At 37.5% G+C, this 27,467-nt stretch overlaps 1 protein-coding gene across 1 annotated transcript in view; it reads right to left on the bottom strand.

The window, feature by feature from the left end:
• Window positions 1-27,467, bottom strand: part of LOC126174771 (intermembrane lipid transfer protein VPS13D) — a 531,199-nt gene that overhangs the window by 144,937 nt on the left and 358,795 nt on the right. The window contains 7 exon segments of the mRNA XM_049921112.1: window positions 439-583; window positions 665-843; window positions 5,312-5,536; window positions 5,687-5,902; window positions 22,612-22,791; window positions 24,319-24,523; window positions 24,606-24,807. Coding sequence (XP_049777069.1) covers window positions 439-583; window positions 665-843; window positions 5,312-5,536; window positions 5,687-5,902; window positions 22,612-22,791; window positions 24,319-24,523; window positions 24,606-24,807 — 1,352 coding nt within the window.

The following is a 27,467-nucleotide window of genomic DNA, read 5'->3' as shown; positions in this document are numbered from 1 at the left end:
GAGAGAGAGAGAGAGAGTGTGTGTTTCCTACATCTAGATACAGGAAATACATTTATAAAGGTAGCATAACTCCATACATTTTGCTTGTGCGCCTATCGACAAAAGAGCACTTCTGCCTTTCGGTGAGTAGTCTCCTTTATTCGTAAATAACTCATAGTTTTCAACCAGAACTTCCCATACAATACTGTAGCCCAGTTTTATCACAACCAGCTACAAATCTGCTACAAATGGCAGATTATTAGTAAGAGGACCAACCTGCATGAAGTAATGACTTTGTTCCTCTGAGAAACAAATGTCAGATGAGTTCAAGTTATACTATCAACTGTTCACTTTTCTCTCAGCCCTAAGTCTTGTGTGTTACCAGAATACACTGCACAGAATTTTATAAGAGATGTCAAAATAGGAAATAAATAGATTTGGAAATAGTCTGATACAAACCTGATAAAACTGCATGGATACCTCTGACAAATTGTCAATGCGTATTGGTGGAGGCATTGTATCAGCATCTGTGAATACAACACAGTATGTGGCACCTTTCAAAACTACTTCCACACGCAGCAGGTACATTTTACTGCTTACATCTCTGAAAAAATAAATTGCAATAACTACAGGCTTAAGTTACTTGGAACAAAATGGGTATAAATCACATTTTCACATTTTATACCTTATATTTACATGCAGAGAATAACTGATATCTATCTGGAATCCTCCAGACCACAAAGAGCCTGAAACATTAGGTAAACGAACACAAAGTAACTGGTCTTTGTCGAGCCGAGGCCAATGCCATGCTAAATTGCAATCAGGCACAGTCCTCAGGTAAGTTGCTTCAGCTCCAGGATCAGTCTAAAAGAAAAGGAGGAACTATCAGTGCCAATCACAAGTGAGAAGACGGAGAAATGTTTCAATTAGCCCAATATCATGTTGTTTTAATTATACTACAAGGATAATAGTAACCAAAAAAATAAAATATAAAAATTACTAATAATTTCATCATAGTTTTCTGCAATCAGAATTTGTGCTGAGGGTACTAAAACAACCTAAAAATTTGGAGGAGCATTCAAATACTAATACAAACATTTCTATTCAACTGAAACACACAGTTTACACTATCCAAGTTACAGATATCAAACTTTTTATATTGATGTTTAAAGTAGTTGTAACTGTAAGGAATTCAGTTTAGTCCTCCCTTCTGCCACTACTTCTATCAATGAAAACTTGTTGCAGAAAATGAGTTGCATTCTATTTTAAGCTACAGTTCTATTTTATGCTACAGTTCTTATTCCTATATGACTTACAATCTGTATCTGGAAGGGAAAGGAATAAAGTACACAGATTCCACATTTTACGAGAGCCAGCATCAGTAGGTATTTACTTTCAGGCTAGGAAAATACCTTTATGAACAAGTTAATCCTTTTAGTATTAAATGTGATTCAGTCATCACACACAATTTCCATAAAAAGTGTAAGTTCTGAACTAATGAGATGTGGTGTCCTATCCTTCCAAATCAAGGCAAATGTTACAGTGTTTCTGTACTGTGAATACAAAGCAAGGCCAAAGCATGGCTCTAAGGCACTTCTTTCAGTTTATATGTTATGCAATGACTGTTGTAACAGTCAAACAGCCATATTGTTATGTTTATGCCTGCAAGATATTATCAACAGCAAGGATGTTAGTTCAAGGAAGGAAGATTAGGTTTAATCTCCCATTGACATCAACATCATTAGCGACGAGCAGAAGCTAAGATGATGTGAAGGATGGGGAAGGGAATCGACTGCGCCCTTTCGAAGGAACTATCCCAGCATCTGCTTGGAGGAATGTACGGAAATCAGGGAAAACGTAAATCTGGATGCTGGATGCGGGATTGAACCATCATCCTGCCGAATGTCAGTTCAGCATGTTGACAATATTAGTTTAAGTTAGCACTATATTGATTACATGAAAATTAACTTGAGTTATGATGTATTTTCTGGTTTTGCAGAGGCTGTATCCAGTTTTCTAATAGTTATTGTTGATAACAACTAGTCATTTTATTATTTAAGACATGTTTGTCCACTGGGAAGAAACTAAGGCACACTACAAAAAACAACTTTCATTAGCAACAAATATGCTGAATTCTGCTTTTATTATAGAAACAGGTTGTATCACTGAAGTATAGAATAATATTTGTTGGTTTTCTGAACCAGAGTTTAAAACTTCATTTACATGATTTAGCATACTTAATTACCAAAGAAGACAATGTACATGCTCTGTATTTTTTCTATGAGTGATAATAGCTTCCAAACTATACAGAAACTGATATTATTCTTTTTAATGTCGTTGAGCAGTTCTGGAATACAGTAAAGATATAAGGGGGACTTCCAAAAGTGAGTTATGCATTATTATGGCAAGCAAAGTAACTTTTATCGAATGCTGGAATACACTTCAAAGTGACATAGATACATGACACTACTTTTCAATATAGTCCCTAAATCCTTGTACACAACAGTTCAGAATGTCCTCCCAATCATTCAGTTCCATGACAACAGAAATCTGCTCCTTGGTCACTGAGTCATTTGAGAACCACTGTGTGAGTGTCTTTATAATTGGGAAATCTGCGCCAACTGCAAATCAGTTCCTTGGTTGCCTGCAATTGTTGTCTGTGGCCAATGTTGATGGACTTCATTCCCAATCAACATAACCCACCTCTTGTGGCCTTTGTCACATTTTTGGCATCATTTCATAACTGATGGACATGACACTGAATTTGGCTCATATAACACCAGAATTTCACAGTGAATCTATGTGCAGTTTAGACATTTTGGCACAAGGATCGCACTGTTCCACAAACTTCCACTTTGGAGTACATCTCACTCCCACACTGAGAAGAATCTGTTATCCATATCACAATAGAACAGCCTCTGCAAGAAATCCAGAACATGAATTCTTTTCTGAAAAGTGTCATTCCATCTTACCACATGAAGACAAGGGTTGAGAATTTAGAGGAGGCATATTCAGCTCTAAAAAAGAACCACATGGTGGTCAGTGCACTTATATAATCCCAGAAAATATTGAAGGACTATTAGCATGAACTGGAAGGAAACCATTGTGATCAGCAAAGAAACTAAAAAGAACAATCATCTGTTGTATATTTCACAGTGATTTGAAGTTCCACTTTTATCCAATTCAAATAACACAGGAAGTGAAACTGTTTGACAGGTCTTCATTAAGCACATGATTTCACAATACGGCTACATTCATTGGCCCCAAGACAACCAAATTTGTCAGTGTGAAATGCTTCTTTGTGGCGCTATTTCAAATGCACAAAGTATACACCACTTGCCCAATGACAACCTCTAAGTTGAAAACTATGATTCAAGAAGTAATTGCTGTAATTTCTATGTATTCATTCAAAATAATCCTTCACTCCCAGGAATACATACATTTGAATGACCACCATCTTAAGGATCTTTTCTAGACACAAACTTTCGGTGTTGTGACCCTTAAGGTCGTGTAATTTACTGTCTGCTTTCAACAATACAGCCTGTATATTAATTTTCTTCCCTTTTGGGGAAGTTACTTCTAAGTTCCCTATTTCCTCATGGACTTCATTTCAAGGCGGTAACTAACTCAGCTGCATGTTGGCTTCCACCAGTCCACATGATTACTGCTGTTGCTACACGTCCTATGCAACACGACATCATAGTCGAGAAACACTAGATTAAAGATAAGTACTTTATCTCTCTCTCTCAACTCTTAACTTTGCGAGTGAATTATGCACATCTGTGCTGCTGTCATTGTCTTTTGTCTATCTGCTTTATAAACAGCATGGCCCCTGCATACCATTTCTATTGAATCTTGCAAACATTTTTAATTCCGAAAAATACACCTTCTTCCTTCAGCCTGTATGTCTTCATGGATAGCTAACTAATCTGTTCATTTCCACGGGTTTCTTTATGTAAGCCCAAATGATAATTCCAGTGGCACAATGTACCACTGTTGCATTTGTTCCTTTCCATCAATCCAGCCAGTGCCAGGTCGGCTGGGAAAAATCTGTGTTTCCCTTCTGCCTGCATACAGTGTAACGATGTGGTCAAATGTGACAACATTTTTCAATGTTTGTGCATCATGTATCTGAAGCAGGAAATGGGAACCAGCCCAGTATTTTCCCAGAAGGATGTGGAAAACCACCTAAAAACTACATCCATGGTGGCCAGCACACCACCCCTTATCATTATGCCATGAGCCAGATTCAATCTGCTGCCGGTGCACATCACCATGTAACAGCAGCGCAGGTGCTTTAATGCATTCTGCTATCAGGGATGATACCAATGTTGCAGTCTTCCTCTACAATTCTGTCCTACTTTAAACTTTTGTATCACTTTCTACGTTCCTCACTTATTACACAACTAAGAAACAGTGAACAATGGTTCATTTTTGTACATTTTTGCTTTTTGATAGTAGCATTTCCCTTCTGAAACAAGAAAACAAGAACACAATACTTGAAGCCTCAACAAATACAAATAAGCTGAAAACATCATACTCAACTTCACACAATCAAAATATTTCTCTAGTCCTAAATCACCATAATTTTAGCTATGGTGCCTCTTAATTATCCCATCCAATATAAACAATGAAGCACATTAACTTAATTACTCATGTCTAGCACTTGGATATTTAGTTGTTCCTTTTCTGATTAACAGTTTATTTCAAAGTTTTATTACATACATTAAATAATAGTGATTGTACTTATCTCGTAACATTCATTGTGCCTGAAAGCTTACTATTTTAAAAACAATGCCTGAACAAAATTGTAACAGGCATAATTAGATATCACAATAATCACAGTCTTGTGAAAGAGCTAGTCCTCTTACAAAGAAAAAAAATTAGAAAGGAAGAAGTGAACATTCAGGATGTTTAAAGCATAAATATATACATATAAGATATAAGAGAATGAGGTCTTTAGGTATGGAACAAAGAATCGGTTTCGACAAGGATGTGGAAGGAAACTGAACCATCTTTTTGAAATAAACCATCAATGTATTTGTCTTAAGCAGTTTAAGGAGATATGGAAAAATCCAGCTATACAGTGATTTTAATACAATTCCTTCTAAATGACGCCACAGCTTTAGCCACTGTAGCACCTTGTTCAGTTAGTAGTCTTGGGTTGTGCTCATCAGCACAGGGCTATATTTGTAAATGCATCACCGTTCTGTAACACAGTATTTAAGTATTTCCAAAAACTATGACAAGGCATATGTATGTTAACACATGGTAGCAGTTATTTTGGCACCACAGATATCAATTTACTGACAACATCTTAATTGGTACCTACCGTACCACCTGTGAAGCATTTTTGGGCAAAAAGGAGATGATGACTTGACATATTGTGAAGTTGGTATCTTGGAGATAAAGTAACTATGTGTGTAACTCTGTGACGGCCGCGACCAGGGCGAACTTCGATACCAATTAAATACACAAGATCTGGGCTGTTGCTTCTCAGAGCAACTCTCAGTCTGCGCACTTGTAGGCCTTTCTGAAGGTGGAAGTGATTGCACCACTGTAAAATAAATGACATAATAAAAAAGAAAATTCATTGCTCAAGATTCAGCAATATACTGGAAAGTAATAAGAACTTGTGATTGCTTTTATATGAATTCTTTTTCATCAAAACAAACATTTTCAGTGACAAAATGTAAATTCTGCTTACATGTGGAATTCCTTCTGGGTGCACTTTATTGCCAATCCTTGCAACAACTGTTGGAGTAGTTTCATGATCTGCAAAGGAAAACATAAGTGGTGCCACCATGCGTGCCATTTCATGCTCATCAAATTGCCCAGCTGTGTCTGTTGCAACTCCTTCCTGTCGAAATACTAGAGGGAGACCAGTTCTATTGTAGATCCAGAAAGGTACTGATACAGAAACCTAAAAAAGAAAGTAAAGTATGCCATTTCAAGGAAAATTCACCAAATATCTTTATACTGGATTTTTAGCATTTACAGTAGTGAGGGTAATTCATGTGAAAAGTTAAACTATACGAACAGTTTCTTCCATATCTTTTTCCATCAGCACAGTCTCCCAAATAATTTCCTTTAGATCATTTTTCTTGGCTTTGTTGTGGAACAGACATTTTAGATTATTTATGTACATCATTCTCAGGTCTGAATAACTCCCATTTCACATTACTACTGTGACCTTAACCAAGTGTAGCCAATCAGATGTAGGATTTTGAGGCATATATGTCTTAAGATAAAAACTGACAAATGGCATGTGTATATCAATATTACATTCAAACTATATGAAGCAACAAACCTATGAAATAGGATGGCACATATGTAAATGTTTGTTTGAACTGTATAAACAGAGAGCTATTAATTGAGTTTAAATTGCCAAGCTATTGATATTATAATGACTGTTAGTCTTAACTGAATATAATATTGGAAAATGTTGGCTGGGATACATATAATCAACTAGTTACTATAAAGTGATGTGTTGCTCAGTGGCTAGGTATATAAACAAAAACTTTATCACACACACACACACACACACACACACACACACACACAGACAGAGAGAGAGAGAGAGAGAGAGAGAGAGAGCGCAAGGGGGGAGTGTAATTAGGTTACATTGGTCCAGACTGTGCAGTCCAACCAGATGACAAGTTGTATAGTGTAGAGAGTGTGCTAAACAAGGAAAAGGCAAATGAAAGGAAGAATGAAAGGAAACATAACATTTTGCACTCTCTTAAGAGAAATGATAAAAAATTATTTCCTCAATGATTTGTATATGAATAATTTGAAGCAAAGACAGCCGAAAAAATAGATGCTCGAAAAAATGTGACAATTAGCTTCTGACATCTCTGGAAGTAACTGTGGGATACACTTGAAAGTTTGCATGTAATAACTTACCAATAGAAGGTCGTAGCATATAAAATGTCATTCTCCTACTGCTTTCCAATAGTTTACAAATTGAGAGGAAGAAGGTGCTTATAACAGTTTTCACAACGAAACTTTGTCTCGAAACCTGACAGAAAATCCATAGAGATTCTGGTCGTATGTGAAGTAAGTTAGTGGCAAGAAACAATCAATGCCTTCTCTGTGCAATAGCAATGGAGATACTGTTGAAGACAGTGCTGCCAAAGCAGAGTTACTAAACACAGCCTTCCAAAATACCTTCACAAAAAAAAAAGATGAAGTAAATATTCCAGAATCTGAATTAAGAACAGCTGCCAACATGAGTAACATAGAAGTAAATATCCTCAGAGTAGTGAAGCAGCTTAAATCACTTAATAAAAGCAAGTCTTCTGGTCCAGCCTGTATACCAGTTAGGTTCCTTTCAGATTATGCTGATGCATTAGCTCCATACTTGACAATCATATACAACCGTTCGCTCACAAAAGATCTGTACCCAAAGACTTGAAAGTTGCACAGGTCACACCAATATTCAAGAAAGGTAGTAGGAGTAATCCACTTAATTACAGGGCCATATCATCAACACTGATATGCATCAGGATTCTGGAACATATATTGTGTTCGAACATTATGAATTACCTCGAAGAAAACAGTCTATTGACACACGGTCAACATGGGTTTAGAAAACGTTATTCTTGTGAAACACAACTAGCTCTTTATTCACATGAAGTGTTGAATGCTATTGACAAGGGATTTCAGATTAATTCTGTATTGCTGGATTTCCAGAAGGCTTTTGACACTGTACCACACAAGCGACTTATAGTAAAATTGCGTGCTTATGGAATATGGTCTCAGTTATGTGCCTGGATTTTTGATTTCCTGTCAGTGAGGTCACAGTTCGTAGTAACTGACGGAAAGTCATCCAGTAAAACAGAAGTGACTTCTAGTATTCCTATTCCACAAGGTAGTGTTATAGGCCCTTCACTGTTCCTTATCTATATAAACGATTTGGGAGACAATCTGAGCTACTGTCTTACGTTGTTTTCAGATGACGCTGTCATTTATCGACTAATAAAGCCATCAGAAGATCAAAACAAACTGCAAAATGATTTAGGAGAGATATCTGAATTGTGTGAAAATTGGCAGTTGACCCTAAATAACGAAAAGTGTGAGATCATCCATATGAGTGCTAAAAGGAATCCATTAAACTTTGGTTACAAGATAAATCAGTCAACTAAATACCTAGGAATTACAATTACGAACAACTTAAATTGGAAGGAACACACAGAAAAAGTTGTGGGGAAGGCTAACCAAAGACTGTGTTTTATTGCCAGGATACTTAGAAAATGTAACAGATCTACTAAGGAGACTGCCTACAATACACTTGTCCGTCCTCTTCTTAGAATACTGTTGCGCAGTGTGGGATCCTTACCAGATAGGACTGATGGAGTACATCGAAAAAGTTCAAAGAAGGTCAGCACTTTTTGTATTATCGCAAAATATGGGAGAGAGTGTCACTGAAATGATACAGCATTTGGGCTAGACACCATTAAAGGAAGGCATTTTTAAAACACAATAATGACTTTCTTTCTTTCCTCTTCAGCTGAGATGCATTAGCCATAAGCAATAGTTTAACTGCAGTTTTTAAACAAAGATAATTTATATGGAATAATATTCATATAATTAACACACTTTTAAATACTAAGTATTTTCAAGTTTGTGATTTATAAAACGCAATAAAATTTAATTTCAATGCTAGGTTAAAAACAAAGATTTCCCTGAGGGCTTTTACTTTTTCCTTGTTGTTGTTCTTGTTCTTCTTCTTCTTCTTCTTCTTCGAGTCACATGGACTTTATATCACTTGCTAGACATCAATATTTTTAATACTGCCTTCCCCACAGAGTACTAAACAATTATTGTATAACATAATAAAAGATGTTAGATTTAATTTGAGCACCATTTTCAATGCAGCTCTACCCTGTCATATTTTATTAGTGGCTTATATACGCTCACACAGCAAAACTAAATATAATTTTAGGTGGTTTAGCATTTAGAACATTGTCTTTCTAATGAAAATAACTTAACATAGTTCGCAGAAGACTCTTTTTTATAAATGTAGGGCAAAAATAGCCACTTTTGGTGTTCTTAGAAAAATAGTCAACTTTGCCCTAATTTTGCAAACAATTAAAAGCTGAACATCAGATTTTTTTTCAAGCCACTATTTTTTTCAGCAGAATCTGCTGCAAATTATCCATAAGCAAATCACAGATGAAGTCTTTTTTCATAATTTTGCTTAAGACAGTGCAAAAAGTTGTGCAAGGTGACCTAATTTTTTTTTACTTCAAGAAAAGATTACCAGAGATGACATGACTCAAAGTTGCTGAAAATGCACAGGTGGACTGTAGATAGCTGCACTGTATTTCCGGAAGTACTGAATTAATGACTGTGAAACTTTACCAATGCTCACTGGAAATGAGCGATTGTTCATAGTAAATTACATCAAAATCCCTGACCGTCCTGTGGAAACCACTACACCAATTGGAGGGGAATGACGAAGAGACAATGTCCAAAGGTACTGCCTTACCAAAGAATATGTTGGAGAGAAAGTTTACACAATCATTTAAGTCAACCATGTTTTTGCTCAGCAATATTATCTGTCACTGAGCAGTTATATATCTCCTTCATCACAAAATGGTGGCAATTAATGCAAGTGGAGAGCTAATTAGCAGTTTTTGCACATAAAAAGGTGTGAAGGAGATGCAATAGAGTTAGTACACAGTAGCTGCTTTCAGAAGTGGCTCTGCCTCTGATGGGGTAGGACAAACTGGGCACAAGGCACAGTAAGAGGTAAGGTGAAAGAGGGTATTCTTTTGCAATTGGTAATTATTATTGTTTAGTATTAGGAGAATGGGAGGACATAAGATATTTGTTCGTAGAGCAGGTCTGAATCACCTTGCATGGCTGTGATGATCTTGGCAATTTCTTAAGCATGCTGGGATAAGGACTGCCTATCAGTGCAGACAAGCCATCTACAGACAGCAAGACTGTAAAGCAGAGAATCTTTGGTGTGAAAGTAATGGTATACTATATTATAGTGAGAACTGTAGGTCTGATATGAATGAACATTTTTATCAAGCCATCAATCAAGTAAAGATCGGTGGCTAGGAAGGTAGGTTGTAGAATCAAAAAGGTGCAGGTGAAACAGATGGGATCAGGAAGTGTTACAGGAATAGTGTCTTGCCCACATCCAGTTCATGAACACAGCATCAGTTACCCTGGGTTAGATTTTGGGTTTAAGATTCGATATGGCTATGAGGGACTACTCCAGACAGTCCATAATTGGGGCTCAGATGTTTAGGTGATAAAAATCAGGAATTTATCTACTTTTTATGTTCTAAATATACTTTAATAATGCGAAAAACAAGTAAAAATAACAATATTATGAAAAGGGTAGTTGCTAGTCACCATATAGTGGAGATGCTGAGTAGCAGGTAAGTACAACAAAAAGACTGTCGGAAAGTAAGCTTTTGGCCAACAAGGCCTTTGTCAAAAATAAACACACACACGCACACGCAAATGCAACTCTCATACACAAGATCACAGTCGCTGTCAGCTGAAGCCAGAGTGCGAGAAGCAGTGCATGAGGGGATAGGCAACTCGATGTAGCATATATTGCAGGGTAATTCCCATCTGTGCAGTTCAGAAAAGCTGGTGTTGATGGGAAGGATCCAGATGGCACAGGCAGTGAAGCAGTCTTTGAAATGAAGAACGTCACATTGGACGGCGTGTTCGGCAATAGGGTGGGGTCCAGCTGTTTCTTGGCCATAATTTGTCGGTGCCCATTCATGTGGAGAGACAGCTTATTGGTTGTGCTGCCCACAATGCTGCGTTCTATGTGGACATGACAACCAACAGGCTGTCTGTACACATGAATGGCCACCGACAAACTGTGGCCAAGCAACAAGTGGACCTTTCTGTTGCTGGGCATGCAGCCCAACATGACATCCTCCATGTTGTCATGTCCATAGAATGAGGTACAGTGGTTGCAGTTTAACTTGTAGATCACATGACTTGTTTCCCAAGTAGCCCTGCCTTTGACAGAATAGGTGGTGTTTGTGACCGGACTGGAGTAGGCGGTGGTGGGAGGATGTACAGGACAGGTCTTGCATCTAGGCCTATTACAGGGATATGAGCCATAAGGCAAGGGGATGGGAGCAGGAATTGTGTAGGGATGGATGAGGATATTGTGTAGGTTCAGTGGGCAGTGGATTAAAACTGTGGGAGAGGTGGTAAGGATAGTAGGTAGGGCATTTCTCATTTAAAAGCACGATGAGAGGTAGTTGAAACCCTGACAGAGAATATGATTCTGTTGCTCCAGTCCTGGATGTACTGAGTTACAAGGGGAATGTTCCTCTGTAGCTGGACATTGGGTCTTTGGGAGATGTTGGATGATTGGAAAGATAAGGCACAGGTGAGTTGTTTTTGTACAAGGTTGGGAGAGTAATTATGGTCTGTGGAGGCATCAGTGAGACCTGCAAGCTAGATTGCTTGTCACTACAGATATGAATAACTTAAGGGGGGGGGGGGGCACTGTCACAATGGGTAAAGTACCAAGTGACAGATTAGCAGTTTTTTTAGGGTAGAGAGGGGAGAAACAAATGATGTTCAGAGAAAGGCTGAAAATGACATTCACATTGATGAAGCAGGCAACCAGAAAGCAAATTTTAATGTACACAATTCACGCTGACAGCCTCTGATTGAAACTAGAGATAATCAAAAATTGGCAGGAAAATTGCGTTCATCCAGTTGTCATTCAGCCAGTGCACAAAATTAGTTATCGTTATTGCATCAGAATATTCGAGGACTAAGCGGTAAGCTTAATGAGTTGCTTATTTGTGTTGAAGAATTAGAGTTGAGCAAACCAGTTGACATAATCCACCTCTCTGAATATCATGTGACCACTGGTATAGATATGTTAAATGTTATGGATTCACGTTAGCTTCTATATTTCTGTAGAGAAAATATGGAGAAAGGAGGAGCTGCCATATTTGTCAGAAACTGCTACAATTTCAAGAATATTTATATTAATAAATTTTGTTCAGAGCAGCATTTAGAAGCTTGTGCAATGGAAGTTGTATTTCATAATAAGTCCTTTATAATAATAGGTGTATATACAGATCACCTTCGGGAAATTTTAACCTTTTCATAAAAAATCTGGAAGCTCTGCTGTCCCATCTGATGGCAAAAAACAATGTGGATTTATTGAAAAGCTCTGTCAGTGAACAATTATTGCAGTCAGTAACACTATCATTCAATTTAGTTCCTACTGTAAACTTTGCTACTACGATATGTAAATGCTCTGAGGCTGATATTGATAACATCTTTGTAGACAAATCTAGGGGAAAAAGTCATGTCACAAAACCAATAGTAAATGGGCTATCTGATCATGACATGCAGCATCTTGTGTTAAATGTTGAAACTTGTCAGGATAAAAAATCTATTAAATCTGAGTACAGCAGGATAATAAATAAGTCAAAAATTGAGAAATTCAGGAAATTGCTCAGAGACATGAACTGGATAGATGTTTACAATACTTCTGACTCAAATGGAAAATACAAAGCATTCATTAATAAAGTTACTTCCACTTTTGAAAACTGTTTTCCTCTAAAGCTAACTCAAATCACAGAAAAGTCAAAAAATAAACCGTGGATTACACAAGGAATAAAGATATCATGTGGGACAAAAAGTAGACTGTATCTACTATCTAGGAACAGCTCTGATGTTACAATTGTAATGCATTACAAAGAATATGGCAAAATACTGAAGCAAGTAATCCAGAAATCGAAGCAGCTTTATTATGAGAAAAAGGATAATTGCATCAGGCAACAAAATAAAAACTGTATTGGATATAGTGAAGACGGACACAGGTAGGACCAAAAAGGAAGAGGAACAGATAGCTCTCAAAATAAATGAGGCATTGGTAACAAGTACAGGTAGTGTTGCAAACCCCTTAAACAAGTATTTCATTTCTGTTACTGACAGCATGGGGTTATCAGGTTCTGTGAACAGTGCAATGGAGTATCGGAGACCAGAATTTAAAAATAACTTCAGTAAAATGGAAATGACTCTCATGTCTCCCAAAGAAGTAGCATCCATCATAAAATCTGTAAAATCTAAATATTCCAGTGGGTATGAGAACATTTCCAGACTGGCTAAAATATGCTGAAGTTAAGCCTCTTTACAAGGAGGAGGATAAAGAGATACCTTCAAACTATTGACCAATTTCACTTTTGCTGGCTTTCTCAAGAATATTTGAAAAGGTTGTGTTCAAGCATCCTTAAGCATCTGACTGCAAATAATATATTGTCCAAGTCAGAGTTTGGATTTCTTAAGGGTTCTGATATAGAGAAAGATATTTACACTTACAGTGAGAATGTACTTAATTCATTAGATAATAAATTAGAGGCTACTGGCATTTTCTGTGACCTGTCAAAAGCCTTTGACTGTGTGAACCACAGCATTCTCTTAAGTAAATTAGAATATTATGGTGTCACCAGCAATGCTGTGAAATGGTTTGAGTCTTACCTGTCTAACAGAAAACAAAGGGTGTCATTGCAAAATACCTGTGCAGTAAGCTGTCAGTCTTCATCTGACTGGGAATTAATTACATGTGGTGTTCCTTAAGGGTCCATCTTGGGTCCATTGCTTTTTCTTGTGTAAATTAATGACCTCTCATCCGTTACATTGCCAGATGCTAAGTTTGTTTTGTTTGCAGATGATAGAAACATTGCAATAAGTAGCAAGTCAAGAACAGGTTTACAAACAGCTGCTAATCAAATTTTCACTGACATTAATAAGTGGTTTAAAGCTAATTCACTATCACTAAACTTTGAGAAGATCCCTATATGCAGTTCAGAACCTGTAGGAGATTTCCTTTCGGCATGTGTATAACATACAAAGACATGCAGATCGAAGAGGATGACAGTGTTAAATTTCTTGGATTACAACTTGATAATAAATTCAGTTGGAAAGGGCATACCACAGAACTGCTTAAGTGCCTAAACAAGTCTTTATTTGCCGTGAGAATGATGTCAGATGTAGGAGGTATAAATATAAAAAATCCTGCATACTTTGCTTATTTTCATTCTATTACTTCAGATGGGATCATATTCTGGGGAAACTCATCAAACCAACCAAAGGTTTTTTAGGGTGCAAAAGCATGTGATAAGAATCATTTGTGTTGTAAATTCAAGAACATCATGTAGAAACCCGTTCAGGAAACTTTGTATTCTAACCACTGCTTCTCAGTATATTTGTTCCTTAAGTGATACATTTCCCACCAGTAGCTCAATACATAGTATCAATAATAGGAATAAGAACAATCTACATAAAGACCTAAAATCACTTACCTTGGTCAAAAAGGGATCCAATATTCAGAAACAAACATTTTCAATAAATTGCCAGCAACCATTAAAAACTTGGTTTCAGATAAAGCATGGTTTAAACAGAGTTTGAAAGACTTTTTGATAGGCAACTCCTTCTATTTCACAGATGAATATCTCAACAGAGAGTGTTAAGCCATAATATCTGTTAGATTTCAGTTTTGACAGCACTTGGTCACAACAGTCAAGATTAGGTATTTTGTGTATGATTTATTAATAGAGCCTAACAGTGTTTCATTCGGACAGCATGTTAATTCTGTAAGTATTACCTGTTCCCATTTACCGCATTGTATTCACCTATTTCGACAATCTCCTGACGTATGATCAGGGTAGTAAGTATTATATTCAAATGTTTTATGTTATACTTTTTGATATGTTTCACACCCATGACAACCATCTCTTTTTTAAAAAAAAAAAAAAAATCTACAGAATGAAAGCTGAATTTAATCTAATCTCAACTAATCTTATGGCGAAAGATGGCTAGGTTGTATGGAAGGGGCTTCTTTGTACAGAATGGGTGGCAGCTGTTGAAGTAGGGGTGTTGCTAGTAGTTAATAGGTTTCATATGAACAGAAGTACTGATGTAGCCATATTTGAGGTGGAGGTCAACATTGAGGAAGGTGGTTTGTTGGGTTGAGAAGGACCAGGTGCAGCGAATGGGGGAGAAAGTGTTGAGGTTCTGGAGGAATGTGGACAGGGAGTCCCTACTCTCGATCCAGATCACACAGATGTCATCAATGAATCAGAACCAGGTGAGGGGGTTTGGGATTCTGGGTGTTCAGGAAGCATTGCTCTAGATGGCCCATGAATAAGTTGACATAGTGCAGTGCCATGCGGGTGCCCATAGCTGTACACCAAGTTTGTTTATAGGTAATGCCTTTGGAGAAGAAGTAATTGTGGGTGAGGTTACATTTGGTTGTGGTGACCAGGAAAGAGATTGTAGGGTTGGAATCCATTGCGCATTGAGGAAGGTAGGTGATACTGATATATGCCTCAGTCATCCATTTTCTCATTTAGAGGCAAGAACATGGAAAATGGCAAGGCAATGCTGCTTTAGTGTGATCTGCTGGAGGAACATTTCTGTCTACTTCTGCACATGCTGTTCGTAGTATGGTTGTTATTCCTTGAAGAAATGGAGGATTGCAGGAGACGTGCTAAGTGAAAAGTTCCACTAAAGTTCACTGTACTGATACTATTTTCACCAAGTGCACTTGAATTGAGAAAGATCAGGCTTATTGTCATTTTTGCTGTTTCTGACACCAACTTTGTTATTGCCCAAAAAATACCTTGCCATGGCAGTACACAAGTATGCAGGTAAGACAACTATGTCGTTTAGGTTCTTCAACAGTATGATAACAGTTATCATTAAAAAACCGGAAGCCAGAATTATTTTCATGGTGATTACCTCTAAATATAATCTGGAACGTAAATGTAACTGGAATCCAGAGAGTTCTCAGATATCAAGTATCAAGCAGCATAAAAGTATAGGTTGTAAGAATGTAACAATGTAAAGAAATAAGTGACAAGCAGTGCTGCTGGTTGCCAATGGGCAACAAAACTACGTCACACATCAATTACAGTGACAGTCGTAGGTCTCTGAATCTCTTCTTGATGCCAACATCTAGTGCTTGCCAACTGAATATGATCCAGCTGTCATAATACACACATCAAAAAAAGTTTTACATCACCCTAGTTCCCAGGACTCCTGAAGACAGACATTGACTTTGGGTATTGTATCACAGACACAGTCCCTTTGACTGTTCAGAGATGTCACTAACCCTGCCCAAAGGTGTAAACAACCATGCATGTGCAGAGCCTATTATGCGGACGGGGTCTGAAAGCCGATCAGTTCCAGTCATTCCACCAGGAAGGAGGTACAGGCTCATGTTGTCTGTAGTTCAACCAAGCCTACATGGCCAACAGCAGTTCGATCACATCAGGAAGAGCTCTCAACAAGGGAAGAGTCCAGGCGTCTCGGAGTGAACCAAAGCGATATTGTTCGGACGTGGAGGAGATACAGAGAGGCAGCAACTGTCGATGACATGCTTCTCAGGCTGCCCAAGGACTACTATTGCAGTGAATGACTGCTACCTATGGATTATGGCTCGGAGGAACCCTGACAGCAATGCCACCTTGTTGAATAATGCTTTTCATGCAGCCATGGGACGTTGTGTTACCAATCAAACTGTGCGCAATAGGCTGCATGATGCGCAACTTCACTCCCAACATCCATGGTGAGGTCCATCTTTGCAACCACAACACCAGGCAGCACTGTACAGATGGGCCCAACAACACGCCGAATGGACCGCTCAGGACTGGCATCACTTTCTCTTCCCTGATGGGTGTTGCATATGCCTTCAACCAGACAATCGTCGGGGACATGTTTGAAGGCAACCTGGTCAGGCTGAACGCCTTAGACACACTGTCCAGTGAGTGCAGCAAGGTGGAGGTTCCCTGCTGTTTTCGGGTGGCATTATGTGGGGCTGACATACACCGCTGGTGGTCATGGAAGGCGCCGTAATGGCTGTACGATACGTGAATGCCATCCTCCGACCTATAGTGCAATCATATCAGCAGCATACTGGCTAGGCATTCGTCTTCATGGATGACAATTCGCGCCCCCATCATGCATATCTTGTGAATTACTTCCTTCACAATAACAACGTCGCATGACTATAGTGGCTAGCATGTTCTCCAGACACGAACCTTATCGAACATGCCTGCGATAGATTGAAAAGGGCTGTTTATGGACAACGTGACCCACTGACTGCTCTGAGGTATCTACACCGAATTGAGGAGTGGGACAATCTGGACCAACAGTACCCAGTGCCTTGATGAACTTATGGATAGTTTGCCATGACGAATACAGGCATGCATCAATGCAAGAGGATGTGCTACTGTGTATTAGAGGTACCAGTGTGTACAGCAATCTACCTCTGAAGCTCTCGCTGTATGATGATACAGCAGGCAATGTGTGGTTTTCGTGAGCAATAACAAGGGTGGAAATGATGTTTATGATGATCTCTATTCCAATTTTCTGTACTGGTTCTGGAACTTTCGGAACAGAGGTGATGCAAAACTTTTTCAATGTGTGTATGTTCATCTAACAGGAATACTAGCGCTACCTTTTGCTCAATCATGTCTCCTTACTACCCCATAAATGTCTGGTTCTCTTCTTTTACGTACACATCCATTAACCATGTCCAATCCTCTGTAAAATCAAGAACTATGTCTTTAAATTTCCTACCAACTGAAATCTAGTACTTCATTCCTGGGGCAGGTGATGGATTATACCCTCACTCAAACTTATTTCTCCATGTAGAGGAAATCCATAGAATTGTCATGAGCACACAGTGGCACACTTGTATGCCAGTAGCTATGGATAGGGCTTGGATTTTTATGTAGATGGCCTGGTTGTATAATGCAATGTTAAAAACAATGTACAAAAAACTGATTGTAAACATTCTGCTTCCATTGCTGTACACAGCATGCCGTGCTGGCTCGCCACACTTCTGCCAAGTGGTTGGCAGCATGTTTATGATCAAAGTTCTGGAATGTTGTATTTAACATTATATATGACAACCAGACCATCTATTTACTGACTTCAAAACAAGTTGGCAAGCTGAAAATGTTCAAAGAAACAAAACCGGTCATAACACAATAAAAGTGTAAAAATACAGTTGAGGTGATTTTCATTAATTATTAACATACAAAAAGGTTAATAGGGTATTCCACTAGTATACATGAGTATTTTCCTTCTACATATTTCACATTCAAGTTCCAGTAAATTTCTTGTTAGATGGTAATGCATTTAATGGCTTGAGCAACTCATACAAAGAGCATATTTTAAGGAAAAATGTCAATTTTTTAAAAATATGATGTAATAGGATAGGTAAAAAAATCTACTCGTCAAGTGCCAGTCACTGCTTGACGAGTAGATTTTTTTATCTATCCAGTTATATTAAAGGGCATATTTTGCCCGAATCAAGCCTAAACCAGCTACACCGCCTTTTTCTCTAACACACCCCATTTCATTTGCATTCTAAGCTGGAAGTAGATACTGACTCCTGTACCTCCAAATGCAGAAAATCGTCATTCCCATAGCATCCAGCCAGTGGGTTAAGCCTATGGTCATCGTTCTTAAGACAGGTAGAAAGATGACTTTAAAGCTACTGCTCAGTCACTATTTGAGATTGATGCCTTCCCTAATGATGGCTAAGCTCTCATGAGGTTACTATCTAAAGGCTTTGCTTGGCCAACAACTATCTGCAGTTTGCCTAAGATGAAGACTCAAAGAAACTCATGGTAATCAGTAATCCTTCTGGCTTGCGAGAGTACAACTACATCCTCTTTGGGGTAGCCAGTGAATCACCTTCAACAATTCCCCCAATGGTTTCATACCGTGCTAATTATTTAGATGATATTATAGCTACAAGGGGGTAATGTTACTGAATCTCTCAACCTTCTTTAACATACATTAGTGTGGATCATTTAGGTCATATTCTGAGTAGTAAAATCCTCAGTCCTATGAAGCAGCATATATAAGCTGCACATGAACTGTTTGCACCGCTTAAATGCAAGGAGTTACACTCATTTGTTGAAAACTAAATTATTACAGGAAGTTTATTTTAATAACAAAACAAATTTAGTTTTCTTTAAACAGTCTCTCTCTCTCTCTCTCTCTCTCTCTCTCTCTCTCTCTCTCTCTCTCTCTCTCTCTCTCTCTCTCTCTATTCTTCTAAAATTGTGGCCTCTCTAGCTCCCTCTAGTATCATGAAGTTATTAAGTGATGTCTTAACATGCCCTCTCTCTTCCTCTAATGAGTGTTTTCCAGATGCTTCTGTCATGACCAATTCTGTGGAGAATCTGACTTCACAATAAAAGTGGCAAATTCAAATGACAGTGCAATTGTGAAAAAGTTGTCAAAACATCACAACTACACCTTAAAATCCTGCTCATTTTTTATTACTTATGCGTCCAGCAACCATCTTGTTATTATTGAAGCTTTGCAGTGCAGCACTGGCATTATACTCTCACAAAAATGTTGACAGCACTCAGTAACAATTTGCCTTTGCCTCAAAAACACATCATGGTGGCACAAGCTAGCTATTCACACACTGGCGAGGCACTTTTGATTATATTTGCATTAAGAAATTCCACATATATTTTTATGGAGTTTAGTTTCATCTTATCACTGATCACAAACTACCCTTTGTTTTAATCGCCAATGTTTTCTTAACTTGACTGACTAATGATGTGCTTCTGTATGCAGAGGCAAGTTGCTGAAAAAATTTTTGTGCATAATAATGACAATATTATGACCAGGATACACTGCTACTCTCCATTTAGAGGAGATGTTAAGTCACCGACAGACACAACAAAAAGACTGCTATACATCTGGGCTTTTGGCCAAGAAGTGTTCTTCTAAAATAGAAAACACACATACATTCATGCAAGCACAACTCACACACACATGGCCATTATCTCTGGGCACTGAAGGCAGACTCTTGGGCCTCAGTGGCCGGAGGCAGTAGTCATATGGGTGTGAGTTGTGCTTGCGTGAATGTGTATGCATTTTCTAAATTGGAAGAAGCCCTTTTGGTCAAAAGCTCAAATGTATAGCAGTCTTTCTGTAGTGCCTGTCTGAGACGCACCTCCTCTATATGGTACTATATTGTATACTTTTCGTCAGATTGTCTTTATTTTACCCAGTATTTTCCTTTGTTTGGTTTATCCACAATATTTTAATGACTGTGTAAGTTGTTGAACTCTGATGTACACCCGAAAACACATGACTAACCACTCTCTGCTCTGTTTGATCCACACACCTTTTTGCTAGAAAGACCCAACAAGTTACAGCACTGCAAACTTTTTCGCAGAATTTATCATTACACAATCTGCTCTGAGACATAAGGTCTGCAAAATAAACTTCATAGTTTTCTGATTACACTGTATCAAATTGTCCAGGTGACTTGCTGCTTCAACTGATAATGAAGTGCGCTCAAATGGATGGCCAGAGGGGCCTTCTGTGAATTCTCCCTTCTATGGCAGTCCCGTCACAAACTGAGCTACTACCACCATACGAGCTATTTACAGGAAGGAGAGATCTAAAATCCCCAACAGACAAACAGATGACATCTAATGCAGACTCGGATGACAACACACAGCAACCTCCCAATGGTGCCTCAAGAACATTTTTGTGTACCTCTCATCGGCACAGCAACCACTTATCACTTGGGCCTACCCACTGGTTATCTTCAAGGCATGAAACATTACCTGCTACTGCCAATTCTCAGTTGCATTTTTACTACTTACTCATTTATATGACTTGCTGTATGTGAATCTGTGAGCTCATCTACTGTGTGGACTTTGGTTATATTTGGACTGCTTCAAACTAGGTGAGATCTCGAGGGTGCATTTATCTGGCATTAATCAAATTGGTGTATGAACTGACAAAAAAAGAAGTTGACATATAAAGTTTGATGTGGGTAATAGGTTGCTCATATTGTCTGACTGGGGTAGGAATTCTTTCACTGGGATGACAGTGCAGTAACCACTATCTCTGAAGCATGTATTGTGTGGTGTTTCCAAAATGAAGATTTCTGTAGTCCACTGCAGAGCATAATAGCCTGTAGTATGAGATGATATGTCATGTTAGGTTCCCCACACCATCCACCTTGTGGCACATAAGACATTCAGAGTAAGTCCTGTTTTGGTAGCAATACAATCAACTTATCTGGCTCAGAATCATCTGGTGTTCAAATTAAGCACCAGAACCTTTGCTGATTGTCAACCGATAAAGCTAAATGACCCAAACTGTATGGTATACATTAGGCACTTTTGGCATTTTTGATAAAATACAGGTGTTTTGCAAGGCAACAGATTAAGAACATTTCTCACACACCATTCAGATAGTAGATCAACCACATTTATTTTCCCTGTAGTAGATCAACCACATTTCTTTTCCCTGAGCAATACTTTTCATCCCCAAGAGAGCTATCATGCTCCCTAAATACATATGGAAATGTCTAAGATGATTTCTGGATTTCAAAAGTTGTCATTATCTACGGTTGTGTGTTTATTTTCCAGATCTGTTACTAATGGGGGAGAGTCAAAGGTATTTTGGTTGTACACTTCATTGTGCCACAAGAGAGCACAGCTATGACTTTCACTGCCACATTTGCAGATGAATCCTCAATGATGATATGTAACAACATTACAGATGCACTTATACACAGTTGAATTGTGGGTAGGTTAATAAAGATGTATTTTATATAGCTCACACCACCCATAACTAAAATGTGTGCTGTCCATGTATGTTCTTCCAGGCAGGAAAAACTTAACTGCAGTATCATAAGCAGCCAACTATTGCTTATAGTACTGCATTTCACACTAACATGTGATTCATAGCCAAGCATTTTATACCTGATGATGGTGCATAAGACACTGAAATTAGTTATTACAAAGATACTTAACAATCGAGATAGAAAAAATTTTTATATTACTAAACTGATGCTCTGTCTTTTGTCGATTGCTTTTTTGGTGCAAGAATTGGGTTATTTATTCAACTTGGGCTTAACGAATGTTACAGCACAGAAGCTACTTTCCCTAAGAAGTGTCATAAGATGCTTTACATCAAATGGGTTGGAAAGTCAATACAAAGACCACAATAATGGACGTGAAAACAACCTTTTCCTTTAGGGAAAATAAGCACATCACAGTAGTATAAGTAATAATCATTTAATTATTTACAAAATAGAAGTTATTTGAACATTTTACATGGAACATACACACATTTAGCTGAACAACCAGAGAATACTCTGAGGAAAAGGAGGAGGAAAAAATGAAACACAAGACAACTGAGATCTTCAACAAGATTCTTCTCAATACATATATAAAGCCCCACTTTGTCTCCCATTTCACATTTGATTTGCATTTGTGCAGTGTAGTATTCTGTGTTTATGTATCATATGTATAATGTTGCCTAATAATACAGACATAATACCAAAAAAATTCTTCCCCTGATTATGGTTGAATTGTACTGAATGTCAAGATCATAATGATTTTTGTTTTTGCTTTCATCCTGGAAGTTTCAGTGCAACAATAAATGTTTATTCACAGAGCTTAGAGAATCTGTACTGCTAATGTTTTCTTCAGTCACTACCATGCTTCCAATGGCAATGAAGAAAGGTAATAGGGGACAAAGAATGTCAAGGTGGTATACTGTGACAGCAAATATTCATGCTGATCGTAAATATAAGGATCTGATTCTGTGACGTACCTTGTATCCTGTACCTCTTCGTACATTCACTGAAATCTGAAGATACAGTCTTCGCCCTTGGAGGTCCTGCACCCGAACACGTCCACTAAAAGAGCTACTTCCTGATGGAATTATCAATGTACCAATTCCTGGAAAATTTTCCAACCTGAAATTTATTTCCACTGCAGCCTCTGTGTCTACCTGTAAATGAAGAGATTTTGGCATCATATATATATATGCAAAACATTTTGACCTCTATAACAGAAGCATATTTTCCTACAGCTTAGTGATTTAATGAATGAACTGTTAAAAAAATTTGAAAGTGTTTTATCCTGTTCTGATACCTATATGGAAAAATTAAGGTTGCAAAAACCTCAAGCTTTCCCATGAAGAAATATATGCAAATCTGATTTATGAACTTTGGACTGCAAACACTAAAAAGGGAAATGGAGGTTTAATGCAATTATTAGGACTTTCAAGCTTTGTAAAACACACACACATGCACATACATCAATCAAGTTTAGTGGAAAGGGGGACAAATACTGTGTGAACCTTCAACATGAGTGGATCAAATCAGAATATCTCACATTGTGAACAGGTCTTATCCTGAACTTTAAAAGCTACTGGCATGGACACAGGAAGCCCTTGTCAAAACTATCCAGTAATTATAAACAATGGCAGAATGCGAGAACAAAAACCACTCAACCATTATATTATGAATTAATTAACCAGAAACCATGAAGAAATACACAAGCAAATAGATGTACCATTCAAGCTTTTATTGATCCCTATGATGGCTATTACACTCAAAACTTGCCTCAGTAACACAAACAACGCTAAACACATTTTGCCTAGAATGAACACTATTACAAGAACCATTGTGTAAACTGGCTCCCTCATCACTTTAATGAAGATCACAAAAATATTATTCACGCCTTTTGTTTAAGAAGGTTTAGCTTAAAATAAGGACAAAAGGATTTTCCCATACATAACCACATATGATAAAATTTGGATCCATAGTCACATACCACAATGGCAACAACCAGACCACAAGTCATAGAGAAGAAATGACTAGATCACTCCAGTAGTGCTAGTAGCAGAACAGTATATGTGGACTTCCTGTGAACATCACATTCTGTCTCAGGTAAGTAATAAACTGTAAAATATATACACACCAAGCACAAAAATAAATAAAAAAAACTCTCACAACAACATAAAATAAAATATGTTTAGAAATCTAGCAATTTAGTACATCAGATTAAAGCAAAATTCATCTCAATTTTATCTGGCAGTCTGCTTAAAAGGAAGTAAGGAGGTTTAAGTTATAACGTACTGTCAGTAATAATGTCATTAGAAATGGAGAATATGCCTGGGTTGATGACTGCAGGTTGACAATTGAACAGCTGATCTGTTTGTAACATGTTGCAAATAGCGATTTTAAATGCACTCCCTGATGGGCTCAAACCAGACTGTAAGGAGCCACTACAGCAAGAGTACATTCGAGATCAGTACCTGCTGCACCAGATGAAGATGACTTTGTTCATCATTAGAACAGTATGCACAAAAATAGTGTTATCCTCTTGGCGGGGGATTAATACATATGCATTCTGTTAACCACACTGCATATATCTTACAAATTTGAGGTTATTTAGTTTCATTGAAAATTCCTGAATATTATTCTTGAACATCAGCAACTCTTTTGAAAGTCAAAATATCATCATCCTTTACCTGATGTAAACTAAACGACTCTGCTGGACGAACATGTCCCTCAAATTTTTGGTCTTTTGACACACTGAAGTGAAGGTCATATGGCAGTAAGTTGGTTATGCAGAGAGGGCTGAACAATGTTATAGTATGCCCTGGTTGCAACCATGTACTTCTTGCCAGTGGTTTTTCAACAGGATAATTGTCCCGATGCACTGCCACACAAAATCTGTAACAAAGAAAATTACAAGTGGTTAAGAATACCATCTACAAATACTATTCAAAATGTCATTATGTTTTTGAATACCAACCTGTAACAAAGATCTCTGCTACTGAGACACTGCCGATGTTCTGTAACAACTTCCCCTGGTTTGCTCACATGATTCCATATGATTGGACGAGTGCAATATAAGTAACGTTGATCAACAGGACGTATCCAAAGCTGTGACATGACATGAGCGAGAGGTATAGGCATGGCAGTAGATGCAGGTACTCGCAAAAACTTCACAGCTTCTGTAAAATAAAACTATTATGAAGCAGTGTGACTATATGGAAATCAATATGATTTTGGTTCCTGCATGGTGAAGAGGAACCCAATGATAAATAAATGCTATTCAAGTCTATTTGTAAAAATTGTTGTTTGTATTGTAGTTACCCACTTAACCCAACTACAAAAGACAGATAAACATTAACAACACAAAAGACTTTATTCAAATATGACTACATGAGATATATACAAAACACATGATGTTGTCACAGACAGGAACCACACTGCAGTTCTCAGATCAAAACAAACTCACTATGAGTCACATTGACTTCTCGCACTATCAATGTGTGACAAACAATATGTCACCACAGGTTATAAGTAGTTAAAACATTTTGATAATATTGGACTTCTAATGAGAAGCTAATAAGCAATGTAATTATCTGTTTTTTACTAAATTTAAGAAGCAGCAGAATGAACTACACACAATTCTCAAAGTTCTCGTCAGCAATGAAGTGGAAGTACGTGTATTACTGTTCAATTAATATGTAGTTTGGAAAGTTAAGCAGTAAATCTTGAATGATGTTTTGAAGATAAATGCCTACGATCTGAATTCACAAAAGCCATACTGAGACTTCTGACAATTTCATAGTTCTATTCTACAGTCAACACATCCAAATAAGAAAAGAAATCTATCATCCAATTTGAGTTACTGTTATAACAGTCCACAATGTGAGACTGTCCTGCTCCTTGTGGTACCCATGGGATACAAAAGAAAGCATTTCACCTCAATGATTTCTTTTATGCTCTCAATTTGTGTTTCAAGGTCTTGAGCAACTACATTTTGCATTTGGGAATTGGAAAAGTAGGAGAGAAGTATTGCCTTCCTCAGATAGAATGCATGCATGGATAACTCTGTTGATAACCTGTATAATGATAACATCTGTGTTCTAATCCAAGTTTGGCTCATAGTTGTGAACCTTTATGAGGTTTGATACAACATACACTCTGACACAAGATAAAGGAATCATTACTTTTATAAAATATTTATTCTTGTCACAACAGTAAGTCAGTTTTTAACTAAATGACTTAGCTGCAGCTTACGTCACTGGCACAATGCAATGAAGCATAATCTATTTTGGTTTGGACAAGTACAATACATCTCATACTGAGGTTCTGAGTAGTGTAGATAAATGACCAGAATGGTGCAGAACTTTCAAGCAGCGGTTTACTGTTGGAGTGTGACTCGCGCACAATCAGCACACACTCGATTCTACGAATAATGTGGCACTTTTTCAGACAGTGATTGATTAATTTCTCACATATATTTTTAGCAAGCTGAACCTAAGCACATACTGCTAAGTGAAAAACTCTAAATAAAATGTGAAAAAGAACAACTGAATAAAACAACAGAACATCTGAATTGGCAAACCTATTGTTCCTATCTGAAACTACAGGAAGTAACATTCCAGTTCCTTCACTTTTGTTGTACCTCTCAAACTGTATACCAAATTCCTAGATAAGATACATAGCTCATATTAAAGATAGCTTGATGACTCGAGAAAAGAATGCATCTGCTTCAGCAAACGATTAACAATAAAAAGAAGACTGGTGCCATCTACAAACTGCATCCCAGAGATGCAAATATAATTCCTTTGTAGTCCACTGAGAATGAAATGGCACTACTAATTAACAATAAAAAACAATTTAAAACCAAATGTGAGATACAACAACATAAATAACACCACATGCTCATTAAAGATAACAACAGATGTTTTAGAACTTAATAATGCTGACAAAACAGTGCTAGGTCACGAGGCTAACAAATCTATACAAAAATACAAAGGTATGAAGGAACATTAACAAATAATTTTGAAATAAACATGCTCCAGTTCATCAATAACAAACTCCAAAATGACAACACCTTAGCAGACAAAGCAGAAGAGGGTTTCACAATAATTGTTATCAGTAAAGATAGATATACACAAAAGACATCTAATCTCTTTTACAAAGAGTGACATACATTAAGCCACTCTTGGAACACACACAAAAGTTCCAAGCTAAATTAATGAAATACCTGAACTATCAATAACTTCCTTTCATTAATAATGAATTAAAGACCCTAGTTGTAACAAATTCTACAGTTCCTAAGGTCATAGTGCAGCTAAAGAATCATAGCAACAACATACCTAACAAGCCCATTGAAAATTCTACCAACGGCCATGTCATAAATTAATGAGAGGACTACATGTCACTTTAAATGAAAGTCCACTTTTAATAAATCACGTTCAACTAGAAGGCACGTAAACCATTACACAAATTCATTTCCTCCACCCCCCCCCCCCCCCCACAAACACACACACAAACACACACACACACACACACACACACACACACACACCACTGTGCTGTATTGCTTGCTTCCTCGTCATCAGTTTCACAGAAAACAGGAATGTAATTTTTATGAATCATCATCTTATGATTAGAATACTACGCAGAATCTGAATCATTGAAACTGCATAATCCTTCAATCCTACCACTGACAGTGAGAAAGAAATTAAAACTGCACATTTTCACACCAAAGCACACCCTTTTTATTTCTCACAGTCAGTTCCGTAAGAAAACTTTTACTTTGCTTTTAAGGAGATATTTAGCTTACATACATCTGAATGTTTATTAGAATATAGTG

The sequence above is a fragment of the Schistocerca cancellata genome, chromosome 3, assembly GCF_023864275.1.
Source record: "Schistocerca cancellata isolate TAMUIC-IGC-003103 chromosome 3, iqSchCanc2.1, whole genome shotgun sequence".
Lineage (NCBI taxonomy): Eukaryota > Metazoa > Arthropoda > Insecta > Orthoptera > Acrididae > Schistocerca > Schistocerca cancellata.
Note: the sequence above shows the minus strand (reverse complement) of the source record. Positions and strands in the feature narration are given on the sequence as shown.